The sequence below is a fragment of the Apus apus genome, chromosome 5 (genome assembly GCF_020740795.1).
Source record: "Apus apus isolate bApuApu2 chromosome 5, bApuApu2.pri.cur, whole genome shotgun sequence".
NCBI classification, from domain to species: Eukaryota; Metazoa; Chordata; class Aves; order Apodiformes; family Apodidae; genus Apus; species Apus apus.
In genome coordinates this window covers 59578119-59605823 of record NC_067286.1, presented here as the reverse complement: position 1 = coordinate 59605823, position 27705 = coordinate 59578119, and the positions used below count along the sequence as shown (strand labels likewise).

At 43.5% G+C, this 27705-nt stretch overlaps 1 protein-coding gene across 1 annotated transcript in view; it reads left to right on the top strand.

Moving 5' to 3' along the window:
* The window catches only part of SYT16 (synaptotagmin 16), a 40320-nt gene extending 16912 nt beyond the window's left edge, over positions 1 to 23408 (top strand). The window contains exons 2-5 of the mRNA XM_051621417.1: positions 4562 to 4818; positions 8776 to 9219; positions 10289 to 10478; positions 22984 to 23408. Of these exons, the coding sequence (XP_051477377.1) occupies positions 4562 to 4818; positions 8776 to 9219; positions 10289 to 10478; positions 22984 to 23297 (1205 nt within the window). The 3' untranslated portion in view covers positions 23298 to 23408. The remainder of the gene's footprint in view (positions 1 to 4561; positions 4819 to 8775; positions 9220 to 10288; positions 10479 to 22983) is intronic.
* Positions 23409 to 27705: the final 4297 nt, after the last annotated feature.

The following is a 27705-nucleotide window of genomic DNA, read 5'->3' as shown; positions in this document are numbered from 1 at the left end:
CCTTTTATCTGACAATAGTCACAGCTTCTTCACAGCCAGTTCTCCCTCCTTAAATACAGACTTTCCTGATTTGTTGGTGATTTCCATTCCCCAGTATTCCCCTTGAGTCCTTCTTGGCTTGTGGTTACGTATGACACAACAGGGAAAAGTTGGGCACAGGACTGAAAAAAAGAGCATTCTCTTGGTGTGCAGTGCTGTCTGCCCTTCATTTCAGAATTGGCTGCTACTGCTCTGCAGGGACTCTTGGCTAATTAAAGTTCAGATAGTTAGATAATGCTGTCTTGACATATATCCCTGATGCTGTGCTGTTTATTCATGTCAGGTATTCATAAGACAGTTGACATTTCTTCCTTAAAGACCTCTCAGGTAAATTACAGGCACTTTACTGTTCTGACCTTTTCCTTTACGTGGAGAACTTCTGTTTTGGCCATTCTTTTTGGTGAATACAATGTTAGAACGGATGTAATTGAAGAGGTGTAGTTGTTCTACTCTGTATAGTTGGGCTATTACCTGTAATGATCCTCTAATACTGGTATTTATAAGTGATTATCTCCTACCAGACTACTTTAGTTTTAAAGAAAAAGCCAGACTGTTTCACTAAATGGTTTTGGTGAATCACCTTTTCCTTTCCTTTCTCTGAATGTTACATTTGCTTTCCTAACACATTAATTTTGTGCCTGAATCTTGGAGAGATAGCTTACTCTATTAATATATTTCTGGAGTTCTCTTGTTATGAATAGCCTTTTATGGTTTTAATGTCATTTTTGAAAATTCCTCTATTATTGATCTAGATATTATCCCAGCAGGAGTCAAAACCACAAGACAATCGTGTGAGGATAATTTCTTACTACAGTAGCATTTTATTCTGAAAGCCTGCTGTGTGGTGTGTGCTTTGATGGATGACCCACTGTTTAAAATGTGTATTAGACATTGGCTTGCTAATTAAATGCCCTAAGGAGCTCCTGTACCCATTCAGTCTCAGTAAATTTGTGGAATTTCTGTTATTTTATTTCTTGCTTATGTTCTTATGTTTACTTCTTTCTGTTTTCTGAGTTTGTAGAGAAGAATGGGAGTAATGGCAAAAAATCAAGTTACTTTCTACCCTCACTCAAGAGCTTCAGCTCAGGGCAGAGGTGAAACAAGGCTCTTAGTTTCAGGTCTAGGTCTGCTAGATGGACAGGAGAAGAGGTAGGTTTTACATTTCAGAATGGAGAAGAGCACTCACCTGGAATTTGAGAGGTCTGAATTTGGATTCTTCTTTCCTCCTGAAGGACCATCTGCCACTCTCAGAAGAGAACCATAATTTCAAAGCTGTGGGGTGCTCTCAGACTTCTCTTTTGAAGTGCCCATGCTTGAAGCGTTTTAGTGGGAGGGAGAATGTGAGACCATTCATAGCTGAAGAAAGGGGATAAAGTTATTCTCGTGTCTGAGCTGTTAAATTAAAAGAAGAGCCAAGGAGAGGGACAAGGACTTCTGCACACCTCCAGGAAATGTTTCTTGACTACAGTCCCCATTCTCCTTGTGGCTTTGTTTGTTTGGTTGGTTTGGTTGGTTTGCTTTTGGAGAGCAGGTATGAATCAGAAACAGCACATTTTCTGCTAAGGCCAAACACAGAATTTCTTCTATTCGGAATGATTTGGGCTCTTTGTTCTAGACGGAGGGTATGTGTAGAGAATCATAGAATGGCTTGGGTTGGAAGGGACCTTTAAAGATCATCTAGTCCAACCCCTCTACCATGGGCAGGGACACTCACCAGACAAGGTTGTTAAAAGATCTATGCAATCTGCCTTTGAGCACTTCCAGCTTCTATGAACACAACTGTTATGGGCAACCTGTTCCTGAGTCTGCCACCAGTAAAGAATTTCTTCCTTATATCAAATCTAAATCTACCCACTCCTATTTTAAAACTATTACCCCTTGCCCTATTACTACACTCCCTTGTAAAGTCTCTCTCCATCTTTCTTGTAAGTGCCCTTTAAGTACTGAAAAGTGGCCAAAAGATCTTCCTGACACCTTCTCTTTTCCAGGTAGAATAATGTGAACTCTCTGTACCTTTCTTCATAGGAAAGGTGTTCCAGCATTCTGAGCATTTTTGTGGCCCTCCTTTGGACCTACTCTAACAGGTCCATGTATTTCTTGTGTTGGAGATCCCAGAACTGGACACAGTATTCCAGGTGGGTTCTCACTGAAGGGGAGTAGAGGAGGAGAATCATCTTGACCTCCTAGCAATGGTTCTTTTGATGCAGCCCAGGATACAGTTGGCTTTCTGGGCTATAATCACACATTGCTTGCTCATATCCAGTTTTTAATCAGCCAGTATCCCCAGGTCCATCTCTGCAGAGCTGCTTTCAAACAATTCAACTCACGGTCTATACTGATATTGGGGTTTGCCCTGACCCATGTGCAGGACCTTGTGCTTGGCCTTGTTGAACTTCATGTCAGTCACACTGGACACTTGTCAAGCCTGTCAGAATCCCTCTGGATGACATCCCTTCCCTGAAGTGTTTCAACTGCAGTGCTCAGCCTGGTGTCACCTGTAAACTTGCTGAAGATTCTCTCAATTCCACTGTCTAGGTCCTTAGTGAAGATATTGAACAGTACTGGTCCCAAGATGGACCCCAGAGGGACTCCGCTTTTTACTGATCTCCATTTGGACATTGAGCCACTAACTGCAACACTTCGTATGAGGCATTGCAGTCAACTCCTCATCCATCAGATAGTCCATCCATCAAATCCATATCTGTCTAATTTAGAGACAAAGATGTTCTGTGGGACCATGTCAGAGGCCTTACAGAAGTTAAGTCAGGTGACATGATGTCACGAGCCGATGAGTCACAGAGAGAAGAAAAGTTTCCCACACAGCTGTTGCTTTTCCCTTATCCACCAATGTGGCCACTTAATCATAGGCAGCCACCAGATTAGTCAGGCAGGGTTTGTCCTTTGTGAAGCCATATTGACTGTGTCTCATCACCTTCCTGTCAACTGTAAGCCTTGACATACCTTCCAGGAAGATATGTTCCATGATCTTACTGGGCACAGAGGTGAGGCTGACTGATTAGCAGTGTCCAGGATCCTCCTTTCTACCCTTTTAAAAAATGTGTGGAATTCCCCTTTTTCTGGTCACTGGTGGTTTGTCTGACTGCCATGACTTCTCAAGTATGATGGAGAGCACCTTAGCAACTACATCGGTTAGTTCCTTCAGGGCCCTGGAATGCATCTTAAAAGATCCCATGGACTCATGTATGTTCAGGTCCCTCAGAGGATCTCAAACCTGATCTTCTATGATGGGTGGGACTTCATTCCTCCAGTCCCTGTGTTGAGATTCAGGGACGTGAGAGATGTAGGATGAGCAACTGCCAGTGAAAACCGAGGCAAAAATTTGTTGAGTACCACAGCCTCCTTCATGTCAGATGTCACCAGGTTCCCTCTCTCATTTATCAGGTGGGGAATGAAAGCATTGATTCAAGTAAACCAAAACAAACTAATCGTTATCTCTTAAGTACAGGAATCAATACTATTTTTAAAAGATTTGGGTTGGAGGCCAAATTTTAAAAAAATTATTGTTGTATAGTAATGACCTTCTTCAGAACAAACCTGCAAGCTTGAGAACAATCAGGTGGCTCTGCTTGGGCAGGGGCAACTGAACAAAGTGACCTCCAGAGATCTCTTCCAATCATAACCATTCTGGGAAAGCTTTAAACCCCCAATAGCTGTGTTTGCAAAGGAAGTCATTCTGTTTTCATTACTGTCATCAGCTGTCTGGAAGCACAACTTGTTTTCTTTCACTGCAACTGCTCCTTGCTTATTTGAAAGTGATGGAGGCAGAATCCAACTCTTTGTGTTCCTCAAGCAAGGCCCGGCATCGGATGCGTTAGGAGGACAAAGGTCCTTGTTTTCTTCTGAAAGTGCTTGCAGAACATATTCAAGGCCAAATCTCTTCTCAGTTGCCCTTGGGACAATTTAGCCCAAATTTGGAGATTCCTTGCTGGCTTGTGTGGCTGTTCATGTGCACCCAAACTCCCAGGGTTGGGTGACAAGGTTATGGTGGCACTCTGTTATCTCTGTGAAGCTCCTTTCCTCACCAGCACCATCCCCTTGAGGGCAGTGCTAACTCCTATCCTTCCCTCCTTCTCCTCACGCACAGGCAGAAATTGCTGATACCTGTTGATCAGACCTTTGCTGTGCTTTTCTGTAATTTGTCTGACCTGTGTTTTCTTGGAAGTGACTGCTTTGAGACCACAAAGCAGCCCCAAGGCACTCAAACATCTCAAACACTCCATTGCTAATTACATTTGGTGGTTGACTTCTTCAAGTAAAGGCAAACGGTCACAGTTCAGAATGGGGTGACTAGCAGCCATATCCACTCCATCAAATGCTGATTTATCCAGGATTTGATATTTTATCAGTTCAGTGCTGCAGCACCCAGAAGTAGAAACTCTCTTGCACACACTGGAGATGAGGGGAAAAAAAACTAAAAGAGAGAAGCGCATGTTTTTGGAGGTAGAGGGGGAGGAATTTATTCTAATCCCTCTGAAATTATTTTCTTGCTGAAAATTGTTAGATCTGGATGGACTAAGCCAACTGAGTTACCAAGACAACCTATCCTGTCGTGAAGATGACCACGTATCAGTTGATTCAAGAACAACAATTGAGAGCAGGGGTGCTGGGCAGTGTAAAGGGCCCAGGAAGGAGCCCAGCATTGTTGATGGCATTAGCCCCCAGGCCATGGATGGACGTTTGGAAATGGAGGCACAATTTACCCACCAGGGATTGGAAGTAAATGATGCTACTGACAGCTCATCTGCTTGGAGCCCTGAGGTATGGTGAACTGTCTCTTTTTATACATGGTGTAAGCTTTTGAAGGATATTTGGGGCCAAAAAATGTTGGGGAAGAAATGAAGTGAGAAGATGATCAGCACAGCATAAGATAATGGTACTCCTGCGTGCATGAACATACACCCCTCTCTATGTGTTTCCCCTTTTTCATGTTTTACCTCTTGCTACCAACACTCATTCAGAGAAGCTTCTTTTGTTGCTTGATTTCTGACTGCAATCTTTGAACTGAAATTGAAACCATTAGGTGCCTGACAGCATTTGCTATCATTTAGCAATGGTTCAGGACTTTGTTACAGGCTCTATGTGTGGGGTGTGTGTCTAGGGACATGGTGTATGGTCACTGGGTCAGATCTGCACCTCCTTTTTCAAGTGGTTTCTATGGCTTAGACAATGGGAAGCATCTGGAAAGCTGGAAGCAACTGGTGGGGTGGCCCATAACTTGGGTAAGTGACCATCACTCTGGTCCCCATGGGTAGCAGGCATCCATCCAGGGAAGGAGGGAGACCCTGAGAGCATCTCTGCTTTCCCTTAGTTCTGTACCTTTATTTTGAAGTCTCAAGAAAACCTTACAGACTTGAAGGCATTGTAAGCAGCTGATGATTTAGCATCCATCTTTTCTCTTATAATATTTCTGATGTGTTGCTTTTCATTATTATTTTACCACAAGATTAAATTTCTGAAAAAATGTCAGCCTGCATAGATGTATTAAAAGAACAGCACAAAGGTCACATCATCTGCCTGAGTTAAAAGAGACTGTTTTCCAGCAGCAGGAATTAACACTTCCATCACGCTCTGAGCAACACAGCTTTGAGGGAAAGTCTCCTCTCCTCAGAGCTTGCTGCCTACATCCAGTTAAAGAGATGGAAAGCAGCTTCTTGGTGTGGGTGCTCCAGCCCTAAGGGATGTTTTGAGCAGCATTTTGTTTGCTGCACCAACCAGTCCCACAAAACACTACACGACACATGGCAACTCCATGCTGTAGATGCCTTGCCCTCTCTTTGCTCTTTATCTCTGACACAGACTGTTTGTCTGTCCCTCTGAGGCTCATTTCTCCTTTTCCACATTTGGAGTGCATTGCCTTGCTTCACGTGTGCCACAGTGTCTCCAATGTCCTCTTACATTTCTTTGGAATGCGTCTCATTTTGCTCTCAGTATATACATTTTTAAACCACAAAGAATGGTTATAGCATCAAGGGGCAGATATGCCCAAGTCCCAGTTTATCTACTACAAGCAGCTTCTCATCCAAAGATGTTGTGAGGATTAATGAAAGACTTTTTATTGCAGGAACTAAATGTTCTGACATGCCAGAAATGTCCAAGAGCTATTATGTTTCACTCAAAGGAGTTCTCTTTAGAGACAAAAATGGTAATATCATGCTTCTGCAGTGGAACCACAGGTACCATTTCAAGCCTTGTCCATAATTAGCTGCCCTTTCAGGTTTCTCTGGCAGAAATGGACTTATTTTACCTAGTGAAGGGGATATTGGCTGTCCTGAAAGGCCAGGTTAGACATAAGGTATCAGTGTACTTGGCTTGACATGTCAACAACTGTATTGGGAGGAGGGAAGGAAAGAAATTCAGATTAATATCTAAACTCCCCACTTTCCTTGGATTCTGGTTGAAGTGTCTGTATAACTAATGCAATCAGAATGGGCTCATAGCCACAACTGAGCTCCAAAAGCCAAGGAGAATTCTGTCGATGACTTCCAAAGAGAGAAGATAGAGTGTCCATAATCTTTGTGAGCTGGAAACCTGTACAGGGATGAGTCCCAGGTAGCACAGTGATCTCTGAAAGAGCCAGCCCATGAGGTCCCTAAAGCTTGGTTGCCCACAGAAAGGTCACAGCCAGAGTCTGGCATTTCTCTTTCCCTCTCTGCCTCCAGTTCATGCAGTTTTTTTCTGTGGTGGATGTGGCCACAGCTACAGTAGCACAATTCGACATTTCTGGAAATCCAGATCCTTTCTAGATGTTCTCTCAAAAAGTAGGTAGCTGACCTTCAGTTTGCCCTACATGCCACCGGAAGATGAGCTACTCAGCCCTGTTGGGGCAAGAAAGTGCCTCTTGCATCTCTGTGTCTGTGGATTTATGATGATGCACAGGAGTTCATGTTCTCCAGCTCAGGCATGTAGATGAAAGCAACATTCTGCACAGTTGTCTCCACACTTTAGCAGCAGTTCTCAAATGTGGCTTTATTCCATCTCCTCAATATGCCCAAATGAAAGTGAGGAGGGATGAACATGTTGAAGGAAACATGAATCAAGTGCAATCCCATTACATTTCCTTCTTAAATATTATTTCATCAATCAGACAGAAATCACTTGACAGCCACACAGCAGCACTTAACATTTGCAGAATATCATGTTCTTTTCAGGCAACCTGGCCTACCTTGAGTTTTTGTCTTTGCAGCCTGCTCTTCATACAGAAAGGCATTTTTATGGCTAACCAGGTTGTTTCATGTGCTGTCCAGGAGGTGATTTTTCTGTCTTTGCCATGACTTCTGCCAGATGTGTGACTGCAGGTCTCTATCACTGATGTGCACACGTGGGCTTTTGTGCTCACATGTATGAATCCTTTAAACACTTGTGAAAATATGAAAAGCTGGGGCTTTATATGGCATGGCAGATGAATCTGAGCACTTGACTAGTCTGTTGACAGGAAGCAGATGAAAGTGTTGAGGCTTTTCTGGGGTCTTGTTTGAGAAATACCACCCTAGACACTCCTGAAGGGAATTACATTGGAAGTCCTATGGCCTGTCTTCTCTACTCTAAAGAATAAAATTCCTATGTTGGAAAAAAGTGTTACTTCAAAGACAAAAGAAGAAAAATGTTTGAGGAGGAGGGTGACTCAGACTGCTAGTGACAGGCCTTAATTCACCTTCTGGCTATTAACTGAAGATTTTTCCTAGTACAGAGTATACTCATGTTTAAATACAAATCATTGATCACTATAGCAACCCCTTTATCGCATGAAGCACATTGTAGCTCTAAGATAAAAAAGCATTTTTGAACAGAAATGCACACACCCACTCATGAAAAGGTAAGCACCCATGTTTTTTATCTTGTTTTATCAAGAGGAATTTTGGTTTTAAAGTGGGTAAAAAGTTGTGTGTGAATTGGTCTGCACATGTTTTGATTGTTTATTTTGAATTTTTATTCTGAACGTATTAGTATCTAAACTGAACAGAAGGAACAAATGCTTCTCTTGGGAAATTTAGAAAGGGAATAAAGAATCAATATGTATTTAACCAGACTGATTTTCTCAGTTATCATGGCTTTAGCTGAAGGAAAAGCATTGAATTATAGGGTAGCATCTAGAAATGGAAATTCCATTCTGCAAGAAATTCTGATGTAGTGATTTCCCTTCCTGTCAAATTGAGCACAGTGCTTAACATTTTTAATTTGTAACAGAGCAAAACATCCCAAAAGGCAGCAGGTTTCTCTGGATTATATGATTTCCATTATGTAAAAAAATCCATTTTGAAAAAATTCCAGTGTTTGCTGTAAGTAGTAAGGTAAGGTTTTGGGTTTTGGTTTTGTTTTGTTTTTAATTCAAATTAAATAAAAAAGTTTTATTAATGATATTTTTATTAATAAGAAAAATTGATATGAATGAAATATAAACCAAACCTTTGTCTAGTTTTTCCCTGTGTAGAATTTTTGCAAATTAACAGTATCTTGCAAAAAACTTAAATATGGATGAAAGTTTTTGTTTGAAATTTCAGCAAGTACTTCTACTAGCTTGTATGAGGAATGTTACACAAAATCAGGCAACTATCTAGCACTGGCTTTTCAAGAAACAGTGGGATCCTTATGTTGCAGAGCAACTGCCGACACTTGCAAGCAGGAGTGAGGAGAATAGTGGTTTTTTTTTTAATACAGGTAGGATCACAGAGGAGATTGAGCTCCAGTGGAGGTTTTACTTCTTCCTTCTCTTTGCAGGAACATCATGAAGTGAACAGTGTGCCAGCCCATCATGGTGCTCATGAGCCTATCTGTAAATGTGGTGACCTAGATGTCATCTTCAGCTATACACCCTCAAGTCAAAAGCTAGTGGTTACTATCTTGGAGGCCAGAGATATCCCAGACAAGGACCGCAGTGGTGTGAACACCTGGCAAGTCCACGCAGTCCTGATGCCTAGCAAGAAACAGAGGGGGAAGACAAGTGTTCAGAGAGGATCCATCCCCATGTTCAATGACAAAATTACCTTCAGTAAGCTGGAGCCAGGGGACTTAAGCAGCCATGCTGTTCGTTTCCGCCTCTATGCGGTGCAGAAGATGATTGGAGAGAAGATGATGGGAGAGCAGTTGTTCTACCTGAGCAACGTCAGCCGGGAAGGGGAAGCAAAGGTGACATTGGTCTTGGAGCCAAGGAGTAATTTGAGAGTAAGTTTGGTGAAAGAAATGCAGTCTGTAAAATTGTTCATCTGGTGAATGGGGACTAGCTGTACTCGGTGTCTTTCATCCAGGGCTGTTAGGATCCATCTGTCCCACTGTCACTTAAAAAGTTGTCAGTAAGGGGAAGCACAGGGCTTGTCTTTCCTTCACAAAGCTGTGCCCTAGTAACAGCAGCTCAGCTAGCAAGCTTGCACAAAATCATGTAGATGTACTACATCTACACAAGTCATCAAATGCTGTGCCTTGCTTAAATAGTAAGTTGGTCCCAGAACCAACAAGGCTAATTATGTTAATTTCAAAAAGGACAGTCAGTAGCTCTTGTGCACTGTCATTATGTTGGTGGACCTGTGCAACTGCCAGTGCAAGAGCTGCCTCATTGGCACCAGCTGCTAGCTTCTGGATCTCTGCATTCTGCAGTTTCCATGTTACCAGAAATGCTCTATAATGTTCCTTTTCATGACAGATGGAAGTGGAGAGATAGTCATGTGAGGAGGAACTGGCTGTGCTGCTTCATAGTCTTCCATGCACATTGCAGTTTTATCCAGCTCTGTGTATGCCAATCAATTGGTGTAGATGAGCTCTGTCATGATTCATTGCCTACAAAAAGCTCAGTCAGAGGTTGTGCACACAAAATGAATAAAACATCATCATCTGGGTGAAGAGGGGGTAGAGAGAGTATCATGGTAGCAAGGAAGGAAAAAAAGAAAATACACAGTACATGACCAAAAAAACCCAATCTGCAAAATGTATTCCATCCAAAAGTCATTGTCAAGGAGATTTACTGTGCATTTGATGTAGCAGGGTGTATGCTTATCTCAGAGGCTCTGATTTACACTAGTAATAGCACTTTACACAGAGTTCCTCATCTTTAAAGAGAAAGGTCAGAGCTGTGTTTTTGTAGAAGTGTTGCTCTGATTCTTCTGGTGCCCCATCATAACTCATTCTTAGTCACTGCCATTTCTTAAGAGAGGTCTAACTAAACAAAGCTACAAGATATAAATTAAGGGAGGGTGGTGGTGAATGTCCTGATGAGACTCATGGTGCTCTTTCCCTGCAGAGTGCAGACTCTCAGCTTAGTCTGTCAGCCATCTCTCACAGTGATAGCACTTCCTCAACACAGTCCCTGTCTCATGGAGGGGTGCCAGAGCTGCTCGTGGGATTGTCATACAACGCAACGACGGGGCGGCTGTCAGTGGAGATGATCAAAGGCAGCCATTTCCGAAACCTAGCAATTAATAGGCCACCTGGTAAGTGCTTTCACTCCTATTTAATAACACCGTTGATTCAAAATTTGCTTTTTAAAAATTTTCTTCCTCAAGATACTCGATTGAATCATTTCTGAGCTGGGTTTCCTTGCAGAGTATCCAACTGCAAATTAAAAGCATGATTTCAAATAGTTGTGCTGATGAATTTTACGGTGTAATTGGAGGCAATCTTATGAAGACACAGCTGACAGGACAGTAATACCTGAATGTCTTTTTTATTGCATATACCTTTACAACATCTGATTATGGCAAAAGTGCTATTATACCCAAAGCTCAGAGTAATTCTCAGCAGATCCATAAAAAGATAGAAGCACTTTTCAAGTGATTATGTGTTACCATGAGACCTGCAGAGGCCCTGCCTAGTGCCATTAAGTGCTTCCCAGGGCTATACTTTGTGTAGTCCCCTTGCTGTGCTGCTGAGCACTAGGTGACCTGATGCTTTGGGCCCTTTGGGAATCCTGCTGCTAGGAATTGTCTGCTGCTGCACAAGAAAATCTGCAGAAATAAGATCTGAAAGTTGCTGTTCTGGATCACGACAGTTGAGTCCCTTCCTCCAGTATCTAAAAGAAAAAATGGCAATTGCCTTACAGAAGGTTTGGTTGTTGTTTGAGCTGTAGTTAGTCCTTGAAAAATATAGTAGATGGATGGTGTTAATGTCTTTGATGGGGTCATGCAGCCATAGGACATGGTGTTATCTGCTTTGCTGCTGGGGTGCCTCATTCAAGGGCCAAATGGCAGTGCTGTATTCAACTCATATTGTCCTTTTGCCTCCTATCTGAAACCAGCAGCTAATGGCAATGTGAAATAACATTTGTTTGTTTGTTGGTGTGTTTACTTCTTGTCATGTGCTTGCCTGCCTGTCAAAGGTAACAACCTTTGGCAGTTCCTTGCTTTCACAGGCTTTGACAGAATAACTCCAGCTTGCAAAATGCTAAGAATGCTTTTGTAAGATACTGTGCTCTTTGACCCAGAGCTAGCAAAATGCTTATGTAATATTTTAGTACATGGATGGGAAAACCTAAATTTCCACTGGACTATACTTCAGTATATTACAGAAATAATCCGTGTCATCAGTCAGATGGAGAGTGGCCTAGCAATGACCTCTGCCAGTTCCCTCAGCACCCACGGGTGTTCCATCTGGACCCACAGATTTATGGATGTCTGGATTGCTCAACTGATCCCTAACCCAATCCTCATCTATCGAAGCAAACTCTTCCTTCATCCTGACTTCTTCTGGGGCTTTAGGGATCTGGGGCTCCTGGGGAGAGTCTGCAGCAGTAAAGACAGAGGCAAAGAAGGCATCAGTACCTCAGCCTTCTTTCTATCCTCTGTCACCAGAGCACCCACCCCATTCAGCCGTGGGCCTATGTTGCCTCTAGTATTAGTTCTGTCTGCAATGTATTTGAAGAAGCCCTTTCTATTGTCTTTGACCTCACTAGCAACGTTTAGTTCCAAGGAGGCCTTAGCTTTCCTAATTGCCTCCCTACATCCTCTGACAACAGTCCTATATTCCTCCCAAGTGGCCAGCCCCTCCTTCCATGATCCACAGATTCTCTTTTTCCACTTGAGTTTGCCCAGCAGTTCCTTGTTTAACCATGCGGGTCTCCTGGCTCCCTGACTTGAGGGAGGGCAAACTGCCGCGCTGCGCCCTTCTACCGCGCCAGGCTCTGGTGGCCTGCTCCTGTTTCCCTGCTCCTGTTTCCTTGCTCCTGTTTCCCTGCTCCTGGTCAACCATGCTCCCCAGGGGCTGCTCTTCTACCTGAGGTGGTCAAGCCCCCGTCCCTTCCCCTTTGCCCACGGTGAGTCAGATCTGCCGCTCCCCAGCAGCTCTCACTCCCTGCCCAGGGACAGGGGCTGGGACTGGCTCCCTCCCTCTCACTCTCCGTTTCTCTCTCTCTCCCGCCTTCTCTTCCTCGGCTTTGCCAAGTTTCCTTGCGGTTCAGCCGCTGCAGAAGGGCTCCACCAGCACCATCCCTCACTCTGGTGTTCCTTGCCTCAGTGGCTTCACTGAAATGGCCATTATGCAGGACTTCTGTTCCTAAATCAGACCCTGCACAAGTTGTTTTCTACCTGGCTGGGTCAGGCATCTGTAATGTCCACTCTTTTCCCATAAGTGAAATGTCTTCACTGCATAGAACTCAAATAATGGCCTTCTGTCTCACTACCTGCAATATCATCACCAAATTATTGACATTTCTTTCACATTCTTCTAACAGCCTTTCTGAGGGTGTGCTGTATAGCTCCATGCGTTGCAGTAAGCTGAGCAGCCCTAGAACTCATTGTCTGTGACTGCTGGGGAATTGTATCTGTCCTGAGGCTCTCACCTGAGGGTGAGGCTTGGCAGATGAACTGTGTCTACAGCTATTTCAGCATGGAAAAGTTTAGCTGCCTTGATTAGACATCCCATTCTGGTGGCCATGCAGGAGTGTCATGGCTTGGTTAGCAGCATCTTTAAACCTGATAAGAATTTTGTGTGTATTGACGAGAACAGGAGCAGGATACTGGAAAAGGAGGCATTCCTTGGGGGACCTTTCATTTTAAATTGTGCCTATATGTTCTGCTTCTGTGTTTGGAGGGCTACAGGTAAGCCTAGGTGAATTGGTTGGATAAGCTGATCAAACTCTTTTGTCAGTCACCCAAACTAATAGTCCTGACACTGTTTCATAACAGTTCTTCCATCTTCACTGTTAGGGCTATCTTGAGTTGTTTCTTTGCATGCTTTCTGTATCCGTATCAAATTAAGCATTGTCAGACCAGTATTTCTCAGTGTTAGATCAGTTTTTAGGTGAAAAACAGAAATTCATAAACCATTACATGCAAACTCTGAACCTATCACAATCTATTTCTTTTATGCCAAGTCACATTGTCACTTCTGCATTGTTCTTCTGGGCCTGTAAAGTTCCCATTAGTGTCATGAGAAGAGGAAAACCCAGTGAAGCAGAAATTGAAGTAAGTTTAAAAGAAGGAAGAAAATCAGCACTTCTCTTGGATGTGGGAGTAATATTTCCCTGATAATCCTGCAGGCACTGCAGAGGAGTGCTGTGAGGTCTGATCGTTACTGTCTGAAACATGCTGGTAGCTGAATGAGATGCTCAATAAGTCCTTCACTAGGTGAAAACTAAAACTGCTGCTCTGTCCCTTTCTGGAGGGTGAGCAAATAGTCCTTGTGTTTTCTCTAATGCATCTTATCTACAGTTCTGTTGTTTCGGGGCTCAGGAGGAGTGATTTATTTCTTTAAAGTATCATGGGGATTTCAGCTATAATAGTGCTTCAGAACACTTAAATACCAAGCCCTAACTGCTCTTCAGGGCAGCCATTTATGGTAAGACTGAGAGAAGTCAATGGGAAGAATCCATCTCCATTCTCAGCCCTGCGTGCACAGAGCCTATACAGTACCCATATGTGGTCCTGTTGCAGCTCAGTGGCTTTATTGCTGTCTGCTGCTGACAGCTGCAGCTATGGGGAATGACAGGAGAATCTTGCATGACAACAAATTCTCCAGCTGTGCATTTTGCCCACCTTGACCTTCTTCTCTGCCACCTGCAGTCTTGCACACATGAGCTCAGCACCTCCTGCAGCATGTGTGCCCCCTCCTTGGTTGCACAAGGATTTCACTGAGTGCAGAAGAAGGAACTGGCCTGGGACATCGGTGATTTTAGGTCAGAGACTAAAGCAGATGGCTTTCTGAAGAAGGAAAGGAAGATTGTGCACATATCTCAGGTTTTTCTGGGCACATCTTTGCCTTCATTTAAACCTTTTAATGGAGTAATTGCCAAAGTCATGGGTGCTCACATGGGTAATAACTGGGTTAGAAGAGAGCTGGGCAGCTTACAAAGACTTTAATCTTGCAGATGGTTTTCTTCTCTTCAGGTCACGTATGTGGGATTTAAGGATATTTGGTCAAGGATAAGTGTCCAGGTATTGTTCTGGGGAACATGCTGAGTTATAGGCCTGCGTCTACAGTCCCTGATCACACAAATAGATCCATTATCACTCAGAGCACTTAAGAGCACTCAAGAGTATGGCTGCAGCATCAGACCATAAATTATCAGTGTGTGCCAAAAAGCCTCATGCAAAAAGGCATCTACAGCTTTGTCGGTTGTGGACACCCTCAGTATTTTAGTGCTAATGGCTTGTGTGCTGTGCACCTCACTCTCTTTGGTTCTTGTAAAAATTAACCTGTGCTAGCATTTTGTAGAGGTTCATATTTTGCTCTGGGGTATCGTATCTTCGTACAACAAAATCCAGTGCATTCATTTAAAGGATGTTCACTATAAAAAAAGCAACAAGAGAAGCCCACACCATTAGCAGACATATGTTTAAAAATTTATAACCAGTTACATACTGTGTGCATGGTAGTAGTACCTTGGGATTGTAGTGATGGACCAGGAATCATTTGTGCTAGTCAGTGTATAAATATGCAACAGAGATGGTCTCTGCCCACATGTTTAACCTTCATCAACTGCTCAGCTGGGTGCAGCTCTCTCTCCTCTAATCCAGCCTCCTTTCTTCCCTCTCCTGCTCTTCTTTTGCGGTTTGCATCTGTGTGTAATGCAATTTGAGAAAGTCTATTGTAAAAATATTCCCTCACCTAAGAAAAGTCCTCCAAGCTTTTCAGCAGCTGCAGAATTAATCACACATAATTACATCCATGAGTGATCGTTATTATATCAGCCGCATATTAACCCCATTAAACAAATACAATAACATTAATGCTGGAAAAGACAAGAGGGAGAGAACAAGCTATCAGGATTTCTGTTGGGAGCAGGAGAAATTCTTGGAGCAAAGACTTCCTGAAAGCAAACATCTACCTGAGCCATAGATAGCAGTGTCAGGAAGTACAAAAGATGCTCCCATAGAAATGTTAGATTCCTTACATGGTGTTTGTTGCTGTGATGTCAGAATGCTTCAAAGCCATTAGTGGATGTTGTTTTAGCAACTTGTTTGTGAGGGAAGGAAAGTTAGTATCCCTGCTTCATTCCTGGAGAACTAATGCACAGGTAAACTTCTTTCATTACTCCTGATCAGACCTGGAAGCTGAATAAAAAAATATAACTTACCCTGCATATCTTGCTCTGAACAGGGAACTTGCTCAGTCTCCTAAAGTTTGGTAACTCCTGCTTGCATCTCAACAGTAACAGAAGGGGAATGTGTACCAGGGTGAGTTGGGGCAGATTTAGTCCTCCAGACAGCTCAGTTAGCAGAGCAGTAGAGGTGCTGGGAAGCTGCCTGCTGCCAGGTTCTTGCCAGTCAGTCACAGTAAGCTTGTACAAGACCACCTCTCCTGCATCTTTTTGTTGCTCATCCTTAAATATAGCTTGAACAAACTTGCAGTAAGATCAGCTGATAAAGATTAATTCAGGGTAGTAAAGATGAGGCCAGCTGCAAGGAGCCCCAGGAGGATACTCAGCGATGAGCAGCTGGGCAGTGAGGTGGCAGATGAAGTGTGGATCGATGTAAGGTGTTGCACGGGGGCAGGGGTGAAGTTCAGATATAAGCTGGATGGACTCAGGGCCTCCTGGGAATGAAATACTAGGCTTACAGTAAATAGTTCCAGGAAAATGGATAAGCAGTAGTAGTGAAAAAAAACCCCATGAGTTAAAGGTTAGAAGTAGACAGAACAATTGTTATTTGACTGTAAATGGACAGTCACCAGTGTAAAGAACACCATGTGCAGGTTTGGCTCCCTCTATTCAAATTGAATATGGCAGAACTGGAAAGATGTGTTAAGGAGTGTTGGAGACAGGAGCATGGGAACAGCTTCCAGGGAGCTGCAGATGAATAGACTGCACCTCCTATGATGCTGCTATGAAGGGAGACTGGGCAAGGTTTCACAGAGGCCTGTGAAATCTTAAGTGTTGTTGCAAAAGTGAATTAACAACACTTATTTGTTGTCTCTCCTGATAAAAAAACAAAGGATCATTAAATGAAGTGAGGAGGTAGCGGATCTTGAAGAGGGGACAGCTCTTCACTTACACTGTCGAGTTCCTTGCTACAGGATGTCATGGGTGTTCCAAATCTCCTTCAGTTCAGTACAGGATAGGACAAATTCACAAAGAAAGATCCACTGAGGACCACTGAATATGAATACACTGCCTCTGACTGAGTCTTCAGTTGCAAATTGCTGGAGACTGGGAGAATTTTTGGGAGAGAACCAGCATATTTGTCACATTTTTACTAAGGCACGTGCTGTTGGATACTGTTGGATGGAGGGACTGGCTTGATAGAACTCTTCCCACCACATGTGACACCTGGAACTGATTAAACTCAGAAAAGCAAGTCACAGAATAATGGACTTTCAAGGAGGAGTTGTGTGATTTCCCTGCCCATGCAAGGGAGTTGGAACTCGATGATCTTTAAAGTCTCTTCCAACTCTAACCATTCTATGATTCCATGATTTTTGTGGGGGATGTTCCACGATAATTAGACATCCAGTGATAGTGTGTGGTTATCCAGTAATGTTTTCAATAGTTTTATATTTCTAAAAGATCTATAAAAAGTATAATCCATGTTACAATTGCTGGGTATAAAAAAAGATATTTCTGAATCAAATGAGTGCAGTTGAAGTGGAATGGATGGTGATGCCTCTCCCACTCCCATAGCTGTGACCCAGACAAACATCATAATCATTTCCCCCCACCCTCCCAAAACAAGGAGAAGCAAAAGCCCGTGATTGCAGGGTAGAATCCTCCTAATTCCAAAGTTCAGTTGAAGCTGAATGTTCACTGCAAACCTGCAGTGACTCTACAGAGCCATGTTTGCAGGACATCTGGTGACAGGCTGTATAACAAAGCCATGCCTTTGGGCACCACTGCTGGAGGTGAGCAAAGCCAGGCTTAAGCATCCTCAGATCATGCTGCTGCCCTGTGCATTCACACTTTCTGATACACACTCAGTTAAAGTTCCCACGCCCTCTCTGAAGCAGCAGCAATGCACAAAGACAGAAGGATGTTGTGGGAAGTGCTGAAGTGCCCTTAGTAGAGGATAGTCACCTTGTGCCTCTGGAGGGGTGTCTGTGTTACAGTTTAGCTGTGTAAGCCCAGGCTGAAGCTGCACCTCCTCAGGGATGGAGAGTGCAGGGAGGTGCAGCTCTGCAGCCAGGTGTGTGTCCCAGGTGTGGGCTGGCACCATACAGTGGAGTGGACATGCAGTGTTGTGGCTGCAGAGGAGAATCACCAAGGAGCTGAGCTTGAAAGCTCTCTGGAAGCAGCTTTCCATCTGGAGAGACTGGGGCATTGCTTCCCCAGGGAGCCCTTGTCTCCTGCTCCTCTGCAGCCTCCATCTCCTTGCACAAAACAAGTCATTGATGCTGGCAGTTCCCTCTCTTCAGGCAAAACACAGATTCCAGGGAGCTGCACACTCATTTCTGCTGCATTTTAAATTAAAGGTGCTGCTGCTGGTCTATTCTCTGATGACTCACATGTCATGAAGGCTGCCAGATCCCAGGCCCTCCTTGTGCAGTTGCAGCCAGCCACAGGAGAGGGGACCTGAGCAACAGAGACTTGGTGGAATAGGGAAAGGAAAGCTGGCTCCTCAGCAATGCAGTAGGCAGGTCTCAGCTCTTGTATGAATTGCAGAGTAAGCCACAAGTTGCCTCTGGCCAATGCAGACTTTCATGATCTGGGCTTGGGAAAAAAAACAACTTAGGTTGAATTCTTCTCCCTGCTCTTTCCCAATCCAGCTGCAGTGAGCCAGATTCAGAGCATTCCTGCCCCACTGCCAGTTTAATGGGGAGGTAGAACCATGGCTAATGGGACGGCAGTCTTCTGGGTCTCAAACTGGGACCTCACATTGAGCTGTGCTGTGTAGAGTGGCACAGAGAGGAGCTCCAGGGCTGCTCTGCCATGCCATGGTGCCGTTGATTGTGCAGGCTCAGAGTGTGGGCATGCCAGCTGGGAGAAATTAAGCTTTAGGCCCAAGGCTTTATTTAACTGCAGGTGATATTGGTCTAGATTGCAGCATGCTGAGGTGGTTACACTGCTTTTAGAAGTGAGCTAGTTTGCCTGGAGCACGGTGGGAAGGTCCATATAGGGCTGTGCTGTACCTCGCAGTCCACAGATAAGAAGAGTCAAGAGTCTTTGGTTGTTTGTTTCCTTTCTAAATATGAATTCAAGCAGGGGGTGGTAGCTTTTTTATTGCAGTGTTTTTGTTCACGGATCAACTTTATTAGTAATGGTGGAGCTTAGAGTGAATGAAAGCAGAATGTACACCCGGGCCCCTGCTCTAAAAACGGGAACGTATAAATTATGGTTGATTATTCCCCTGAGTTGTCACTATCAGTTAGTTGCCTTAGAAGGATGATGACAGAAATGAGTCATTAGAAGAGTCGTGGATAAACTGATTGCCTTTGCAGATGAGGTCTCAAGAAGTGTCGATGGAGACAGAGCAGTATGCATGAGGAGAGGCTTGGCCAAACCTCTAAGTAAGATTATGCAGCACCAGCCCAAAAGATGTCTGGCTTCTTGCAGCATTCCTTGATTTAGTGCTTTTCACTCAGGTATTAAAGGCAGAGGTGTTGATATTTTATGTATACATGAATATTTTTGATCCAGTCATACCAGAGAGAAAAGATGAGTCTATAGTAAAAATGATCTGTAGCAAAAACTTCTGTTCCAAAGCCTACATGGAAAGGAGAGCCTGGTGGATGCGGTGCTAAAACTGGTCTTGGCAAAATGAGATTTTGTTTCTGCTTCTTCACAGAATTTTGTGTAATTGTAGGCAAGCTGCAGGCTCTGACACTCCCAGATATTAAGACATCTTGCTCTTCTTCATGTCAGTGAGATAGCTGCCTAAATAGGTGAGCACTTAGGCATTTTAAAGACTGTGAGCCTTAAGCTCTTTTCTCCTTTTGTGCTTGACGGAGGTGGCATGAAAGTAAATACACTGAAGAGTGTACAGTGCTGAGATACCACATTAATGAGCCCATTACCGAATCTGAGCATGTAATTAGATGGAAAATGTTTGCCTTCATAATGAATAGATGCTCTCACACATACGCTCCTCAGTAAATTTTCGTGTTCATCCTTGCTGTAGTTCCACTAATTTCACCATGTGCCCAGGAATGGATTTTCTTTGGCAAAGCCAACTGAAGGGGAGAGCTTTCCATCTCAGAGGACCAGATTGGATCACAAGGAGAACCAGAATGTTTCCTGATAAGACACCTAAAAAAATGCTTCAAGGAGCACAATTCAGTAAGGGCAAACCACAATCTTAAACTGTAGTTAGTGAAGCAGAATAACAGCTCAGCCTCAGACATACCAGCTCTGCAAAGCAGATTTAAGATTCTAAATATATTATCCACACTGACTCTTTTATTTTTGTTCAGGCAAGTTTGATTCTTTTGGCTGGTAAAATACACCCAGTGGAATACATTTGAGAAGAAGTAGCAGCCTGATTTAGTTGTCACTTGTACTGGTTTTGTGCCTGTTTTTTACCTGGGCATGGACAGGGCTCCTGGTATTTAGTGCTGTGCTGAGAGTTTGCTCCTTCCAGCCTGCATATCCTTACCTGATCCAGATGATATCTGCAGAATCCTCACCAGCCTTGGTATTGTGTAGACAGGGCCTTGGTGCAGAATTATGTAGCAGATCTGATGTAAGTATTAAAGAAAAATCCTAATTTTCTGATGTTGATATCTGTTAGGTTTAAGTCATTGGTCATACTATGCTCAGTTTTCTTTCAAGCCAGCTGTATTACCCCTCACTTGCAAGAGTTGAGGCCTCAGTCAGGGATGTATCATCCTAGAATTTAACACTGTAAGAAACTCATCCGTTCATTGCCTGGAACTGAAACAGGATGAAAAACTTCCTACGAGGTGTTTTAGCTGTGGCACTTGCTTTAGTGTTAAAACCTAAATCATTTGTAATGGTCACATTGCCTACTAGATCTTTGCTGAATTATGTCATATGCTGCTTTGATGGTATTGACTATAACTTGGTTGTCCCTGTAGGGTACTCCTTAAACACATGTACCTGTGGTTGGGTGTGATGAATCGTACCTGAGCTGTCCATACTGGCAGTAGTCAGAAGGAGGGATGATAGCTAAGATTACTGAGAGGAAAATCTAGACCTTGGTCCTCTCCCCAGCTTCTCAGAAAACCAGGTACCAGCATTTGCGGGGGTGAGCTTTCCCTGAAGCAGCATGGGAACATAAGCTATTAAAGTATTTAATTTGCTGTTAGTTATGTTGCATGTTGCTATGCTCAGGTGGGGTAACAGCGAGGGTGTTTGCAGCAGTGGCTGGCTGCATAGTGCTGCTCAGCTCAACCTGTCTGTCCCCTGCCCCAGCACAGCTGGGGAAACCCTCCCAGCAGCTTCCAAGGGCTCCAGTACCTTTCCAGTACTGCTCCATGCCACAGCTCTGCCCTTGCTGACCCTTCCCAGCCCCAACTATGATTCCAATCAAATGTCCTCACCCTCAGCAAAGCAGGTCTCAAGAAGGTAGTGGGGAAAGTGATATGTCAACAGGGACATATCTAGAGAAAAATTGATATATTGGGCCAGGAGCACCTAGAGGGAGTCTCATCTCCGTTAATCCTGGGTCTAGCACTCACCCCTCTTGTCTGTCAGCAGAAACGAGCCCCTTTAGCTTTCTGTCTGTAAATGGGATTGGTTTGGAAAATGCACTGAAATTATATAAGCTTTTAATTTGAAAGAAAAAAGATAAAATTCAAACCGAGTTGCTCATATTAGCTGCTTGTTTGTATTTTAAAATCAGCCTGGTGATTTGTCACTATTTTGAAATCCCCTCCTGGCAAAAAAAAACCCCAAACAACCCAAAAAAAAACAAAATGAAAAAGTGAACACCTTAAAAAAAACCATCCATAAAACTCCTACTCTCCACTTATTTTTATTTCCAGGGAGTTCCTCAGACCAGCAGCCAGGACTTCCACATGAGGAATGCTTCAGTGCAAGTTGTGGTTTGTCAGTGCAAAACAAAGGGATGTCTCTATGAGTATTGCAAGAGACCCTGTCTGGTAGTACCTTGCGTGGTTTCACATTGGGTTGAGCTAGAAAAGAGAGTCCTCTCTTGGGCTTTGTGTTTCTGAAGTTGTTACAGAATTCAGTCCCTCGGCATCACCAACACAGAATGCACCTTTGGGAATTAGTCTACCTCTTGAAAAAGCAATTCTTTCCTTCCCAGATACAATCGGGAAACTACTTCTTGTCAGAGCTCTGCTTTTCTATCTAATGGGTATGTCTTTGTTGACAAGATCTACTTCATCTCTAACGTGGTGGGAGCCAGGCTGGCACCCCCAGCTGATGAGGGGACTGAACTTTCCCCGTGGTAATTGGGTAGCTGTACAGCTGTGCAGGCTCACAATTTGCTCCTCGATTGTCAGTCTCCTGACAGCTTTTTCAGTGGAACAGTTTGAGAGGAGCGGAGAGCCCTGCTTTGGAGACACAGAAGTGTTTTCACACCTGAAGTGTAATTTCACACCTTGTGTTGCTCAGTAGAGAAGTGCATAAAATAGCACATCGAACGGGAACAGAAGAGGATAGACACGCTGTAGACAAGATATGGGGGCTTGTTATTTATTTCCTGTCTTCAACATGCTCTGAAATAATACTAATTTGCAGAAACCCAGGCACAGATTATGAAGGGGTTAGGAGGGGACTTTTCTAGACAAGTGATCCATTACTGTCATGTGCAGAGTGAGGTGACAACTTGCACTGAGCAGGGTCTGTGGAGCACTGGGACCACAGAGCTCTGAGACTACGGTGTTAGTGACCACACAACAGAGGTGAACTGCCTAACACAGGAGGCAGCAAGAGGTTTAAGAATGGGTTTACGGGAATGCTGACTTGGATCATCCCTCCCCTCTATCTACTAGGCACTTATACTTCCTGTATTGATTTAAATAAAATTGACCTTGGGTCCACCAAAAAAGTAAGATGAGAACTTAGAAAAAGTCTTGGAGCTATTGTGCAAGATCAAATAATTTCACCATGTATGCAGGTTTCCTTTCCTTCTTTTTCAGGACCCTTTTTTTTTTACTGTCTCGAAGAATAGGTGATAGAGGCATTCTTCCAAAGGAAAGTGGTGGAGAGGCAAGTGCAGCCAAGGGAAGGCCTGGTAAGACAGCTCCAATGAAGCCTGGTTGTGAGGGGGAGGAAGGAAAGCTGCAGACACACTATTTGATGTGGAGAATCCATAGAGATGCTGATAGTTTCTATTAGTCTTGGACAGGTTTACTAGGTTTGAAAACCAGATTTCCTGCTCTTTCCATGAGAGCTCCTTCCAATCAAGCATCGATTTCCTTCCTTTCTTCTCCCCAGATGAATACGAAGAAATCCGAGAGGTGCTTTCACCTGCTGCCTCTCATCCCATGGATTTTACTAAGGAAAGCAGTCCAGCTCTCATCTGTTATTCACTGTAGACAAGGCTGTTCTATTTGAGCGTTGTTTTGAGTGGTTTTGACCTGCTTGGGATTTCCGTTTAGTCAGTCACCTGTGCCAAACAAATGATTTCCTCTTTTTCATCCTAGACACCTACGGAAAACTTTGCCTGCTCAACTCTGTGGGCCAGGAGATGTCTCGCTGCAAGACCTCCATCCGTCGAGGACAGCCCAACCCTGTCTACAAGGAAACTTTCATCTTCCAGGTTGCCCTCTTCCAGCTCTCTGATGTCACACTAATGATCTCCATATACAACAGGCGCAGCATGAAGCGCAAGGAGATGGTTGGCTGGATTTCTATGGGTCAGAACAGCAGTGGAGAGGAAGAGCAGAGTCACTGGCAGGAAATGAAGGAGTCCAAGGGGACACAGGTCTGCAGGTGGCACACGCTGCTGGAATCCTAATGGTTACTAGAGCAGCCTGTGGGTCTTGGGACCATGGGCTGTCTTCCCTTGTTCTCAGTCAGCAAAAAAAAGCTATTCCATGGCAAGCACCATGCTCTGACAGGTCATGTACACTTCAACTTGACTTTCTGCATCCAAATAAATAACCATGGGAAGAAGCAATGGGAATACCAACAAAATCCTTTCCTTGGTGATTGTCTCACTCATTTTGTCATATTATTACACACTGATTTTGATGCTGTTTTCTTCTGGGTAAACTCTCTCTTTCCTCCCTCCCACTATTAATATTAATGAAGTTTGCAAATATTCTTGCCAGGCAGATAGCTCACAGAAAGGCTACCCTGCATGCAGATCACATTAGCTCACTTTTCATTCTGTGTTTCAAAGTCCTAGAAATAAGTATTTGATACCTCTATTGACTGGATGATGTATTTTCCAGACAGCATGGGAAAGCACTCTTGAATTCTCTGTCAACTTTTAAGTGCCTAGACATTACTACTGTTCTGCTGTACTAACCATTGATTTTAGGACTAAACACTACCAGTATTTTTAGTTAGGCATGCTGTGCACTTGTTAGCCTGCATTGCCATAGGTTTGCACGAGAGATAACTAGCATCAGTTTTATATTGCAATTACTCAATGCATGTTTAGATGCTTACTTGAAGTTTATGGTTTCTGTCATCATGAATACCAAAAAAGACCAGAAAAAGTTGCACATCCACCTTTGTGCCTGAATCACTCTTTCCTGCATCAGTGTTTTGCCCATATGTTAATTTGTTTTCTAAAAGGTGAGGTTCATTCAGAAGAGCATTTCTGTGAGCGTTGACCAGCAAGGCTTCAGATCTGTGATTTCTATGCCATCCAGTTAACACACATCAACATGCTGAGGGCTCTTCTTCAAATGTGCTATCCTGTAATATCTTCTCAGGATCCAAAAGGGGACCATTTTCGGTATGATTAGTAAAGGATGCTAGACCATGTCACCTGATCTTCAGGGCAAGCTCTCCTGCAGGCAAGGAATAGGATCCAGGGAACTCCTCTAGAGGGGCTGCTGGCTCCTGCTGAACTAACACCAGAGAAAAGCATTACACTTCCTGCCTCTAACTGAAAACCGTGCAAGGAGCAGGCTTGCTGGATGAGGTGATGACACTTTTATGTGGTTACTTTTCAGACTGTACTGTTACTTTCCTTTTTAATATTTTATTTCTGTCTCTGCAAGCTGAAGTGGTGGAGGCGATGGATAGAGGACATGTCTGAGTCTGCTGCCTGACTACTGAAGTTTAACAGTAGTTAGCTGTTGAGATGCTGTGTGTGACATAGCAGAGAGTGTTTATTCTCTGGTCTTGTGATGGTATGGAGGCAGTAAGGTGCTGAGATCCTAAAATATGATCAGCTGCCCAGTCTCCTGTTCTTTGTGCTCTCTAGGAGAGGACTGGCATTTCTCCATTCCTGCTGATGATAGCAAGACATAGGGAATATTTTGCCGAAAAGGTTTATCTGCACTGAATCACTTCATCTTTTGTTACTGTCATTTACTGAGACCTGACACCAAATTCTGCCTCCTACTGCACAACCGTCTTTTTCCATTCAATGGTGCTGTGCAAATTAACTAGTGCAAATTTTGGCACTGGCTGTTGGATCAAAATGGAGCCTTGGTGCTGGTTTTGTGTCACCTCCAGGCTAGGCAGGCCCCGCAGGGTGTGTGTGTGGTGATACAGGTTGTCACTTGGTGTGATACACACAGGGTTTGTCTGTCCTCATGAGGCAGACAGAATAATCTGCATTTAGAAGGACTTCTGGTGTAGCTGAGACAAATTATCCTCCAGGCCATGGTTTTATATATTATCACTTACGTGTCTGAGAGTAATTTTTCCAGTGAGACTGGTGGGTATCCTATGCAGGAGGGTTGTCCTCTGTTGCCTAGAGAAGTTGGCATAATACCTGCTTTGCACTACTGGGGCTTTGTTTCACAAAGTGGGACCTGACCCACATACCAACAAATATTTTTGACTGCACTGTTAATACTGCTGTTTTACCAATGTGAGAGAAAATGAGCATTTGAATGGTAACCAGCAGAATACAAATGTGTTTTTTTTTTATCATGTACTTCTCTTCCTGAAAAAGTGGAGGAAATCACCCAATTCAAAGGGCCATTTGCTGATTTCTGTTGTTTTCCAGTCTCTGCACCTTTTTTTCTGAATTGCATAAAATGTATATACAAGTGTTTATAAATAATGTTATTATCTGGGATGTATATGTATAATAAACTTCCTGAGACCCTCTTCTTAACTTCTTGAACCTGCAAAGTGTTGCCTGTACTTAATGATTACCTAAGAGAAAAGTATAAGCCAATAATACGTTTCAGCAGTGAACTAGAGATAACCCAGATTTATCATAGTGTGATTAAAAAAGAATTGTTGAAAAAGGTAATTTTAAAAAGCAATGAAGGAAACTGGTTTTAGACTTCCATGCTGTTTCACATCAAGATCTTTTCTGAAGATACGACATTAAGAGAATTGAATTTTAATATATAATTTCAATGTGGAGTATTGGAAGTCAGAGGAAATCAAGGGAAAAGAGCTTAGAGTAAATTCATGTGTGAGTGCATGTTAAAACTTTGCCCTCCAGTTGAAGCAGGTTGCTGCATCCTTGCAACAACCTTTTTTGCCTGATATTTTATCAGGAACATTTGTAAGGAAGTGAAAAGACATTTTTGTGAAAAGTGAAAAGGTTTTTGAAGCTGCTTCTAAACCTGTTGGCACAGCCACGCCTTGAGCAGAGCGTTTGTGGGTTCATTAAGTTCCTACTAAAGCAATGGAGGAATTTAGGATACAGGATTAACAGGAATTTAGGAATGTCAGGATTAACGCAGTGCTGGGAGTGCTCATAGTTGCTATCTGTACTTCAGGATTTTTGATGTTTTTGTGGTTTATTTTTCTTTCCAGTATTGACTGTCTGTGAAATGAAGGCTTTGCTGCAGCTCTCCCCATATTTCAGAGCTCCTGTAATTCTTCCCATTGACAGATTGAATTAGTTGTTGCTAATATTGATACAGGCTGGGCTTGTGCTCATGGTCTTTCTTATGTAAATACCACTGCCCTTTCATTCACTGCTTTAACCCCTTGTCTCCTTTGGAAGTGGCTGACAAGACTAAATTCCCAGAAAGATTTCCCTTTCCTGGGAATCTTGACTTGCACTTGTCTCTCAGTTGGTGATGGTCAGTAGACGTGAGGCCCTGTGCTCTGCTGCCCTCCATCCACATGGATGCTGGTGGCCCATCTCTCTTTCTGTGGGGCTCCAGGAAGGGAGAAGGGTTGTGAGAGGGCCATGAGGAGTTCAGCAGGTGGGAAAGCAACAGCTGACCCAGTCTGGGAGTGCTTGGGTGCTTGCAAGTCCTAATACTTGGAGGTTTCCTATTCCACTCATGTTTTCTAAGATATTTCATCCCCTTTTGACACCATGGTTTGGAATCTCCTTGTAGCTTGTTTGAATTTTCTTCTCTTGGGAAAAAAACAAACAAACCTGAAAACCCACAGAACCATTGTGTGGGAAGGAACAAACTGCACTGGCATATACCCAGAAAATTGTGGGCAAGTGCTCTGGATATAACTCTGTATCTTGAACAGCATCGTTCAGCTAGTTGCAGTCTGTTCCTCCTTGGTTTCTCTCCAGCCAGCACACCCCTCTTCTCCTAGGCTCTGTGCTGTTGTTTTGGTTTTTTGGTTTTTCATGTGTATTGACAACAGAACAGAATGATCTCACCACGCTTATGTTCCCTGTAATAATGCTGACTTTCAGCTAATGCCCACAGAAATGAGTACCTCGTCTAGCCCACTGAGCTGCAGCTATAGCTTACTGAAGTGCTGGTTTGTAAAGGCTGTATTTGGACGATCTGCTACATTGTTTGATTTCTTTGAGTTTCCTTTTTACCAGTGTCTTTAATTACCAGGACCCTGCTGTGCCCTGCTCGCTCCTGTCGTTCTGCCTTGTCTGCATTTCCCTGGCAGGGTAACGTGGGGTGTGTTGCTCCTGGGGCACACGGACAATACGTGGATGTATTTTTAGCAGCTGCAGATCCCGAGAAGTTATTTGGTGCTTTACATAGTTGACTGATCTTCAGTCATGAATGTCTTTAGATGTTCTCAAATGCACAGAACCAAAGGCTGCCAGCAGCTATTGATCATTTCTCCAGCATAAAACCTAAGGTGGCAGCTTGGCAGAGGAGCAGGCGTTTCCTCTGGTGGCAGTTCATTTTCTCCTTCAGTTGAAGCTGGTGATGACCTTGGAGCTAGCATGCCTGCGGAGCTTTCTTTCCGCTCCCATATTTATCATCATCTTCAATCTGTATGATCACTGAACTTCATCTCTCTGTCTCTCGGCTGCTTTCTGCCCTTCAGCTCAAAAGTGG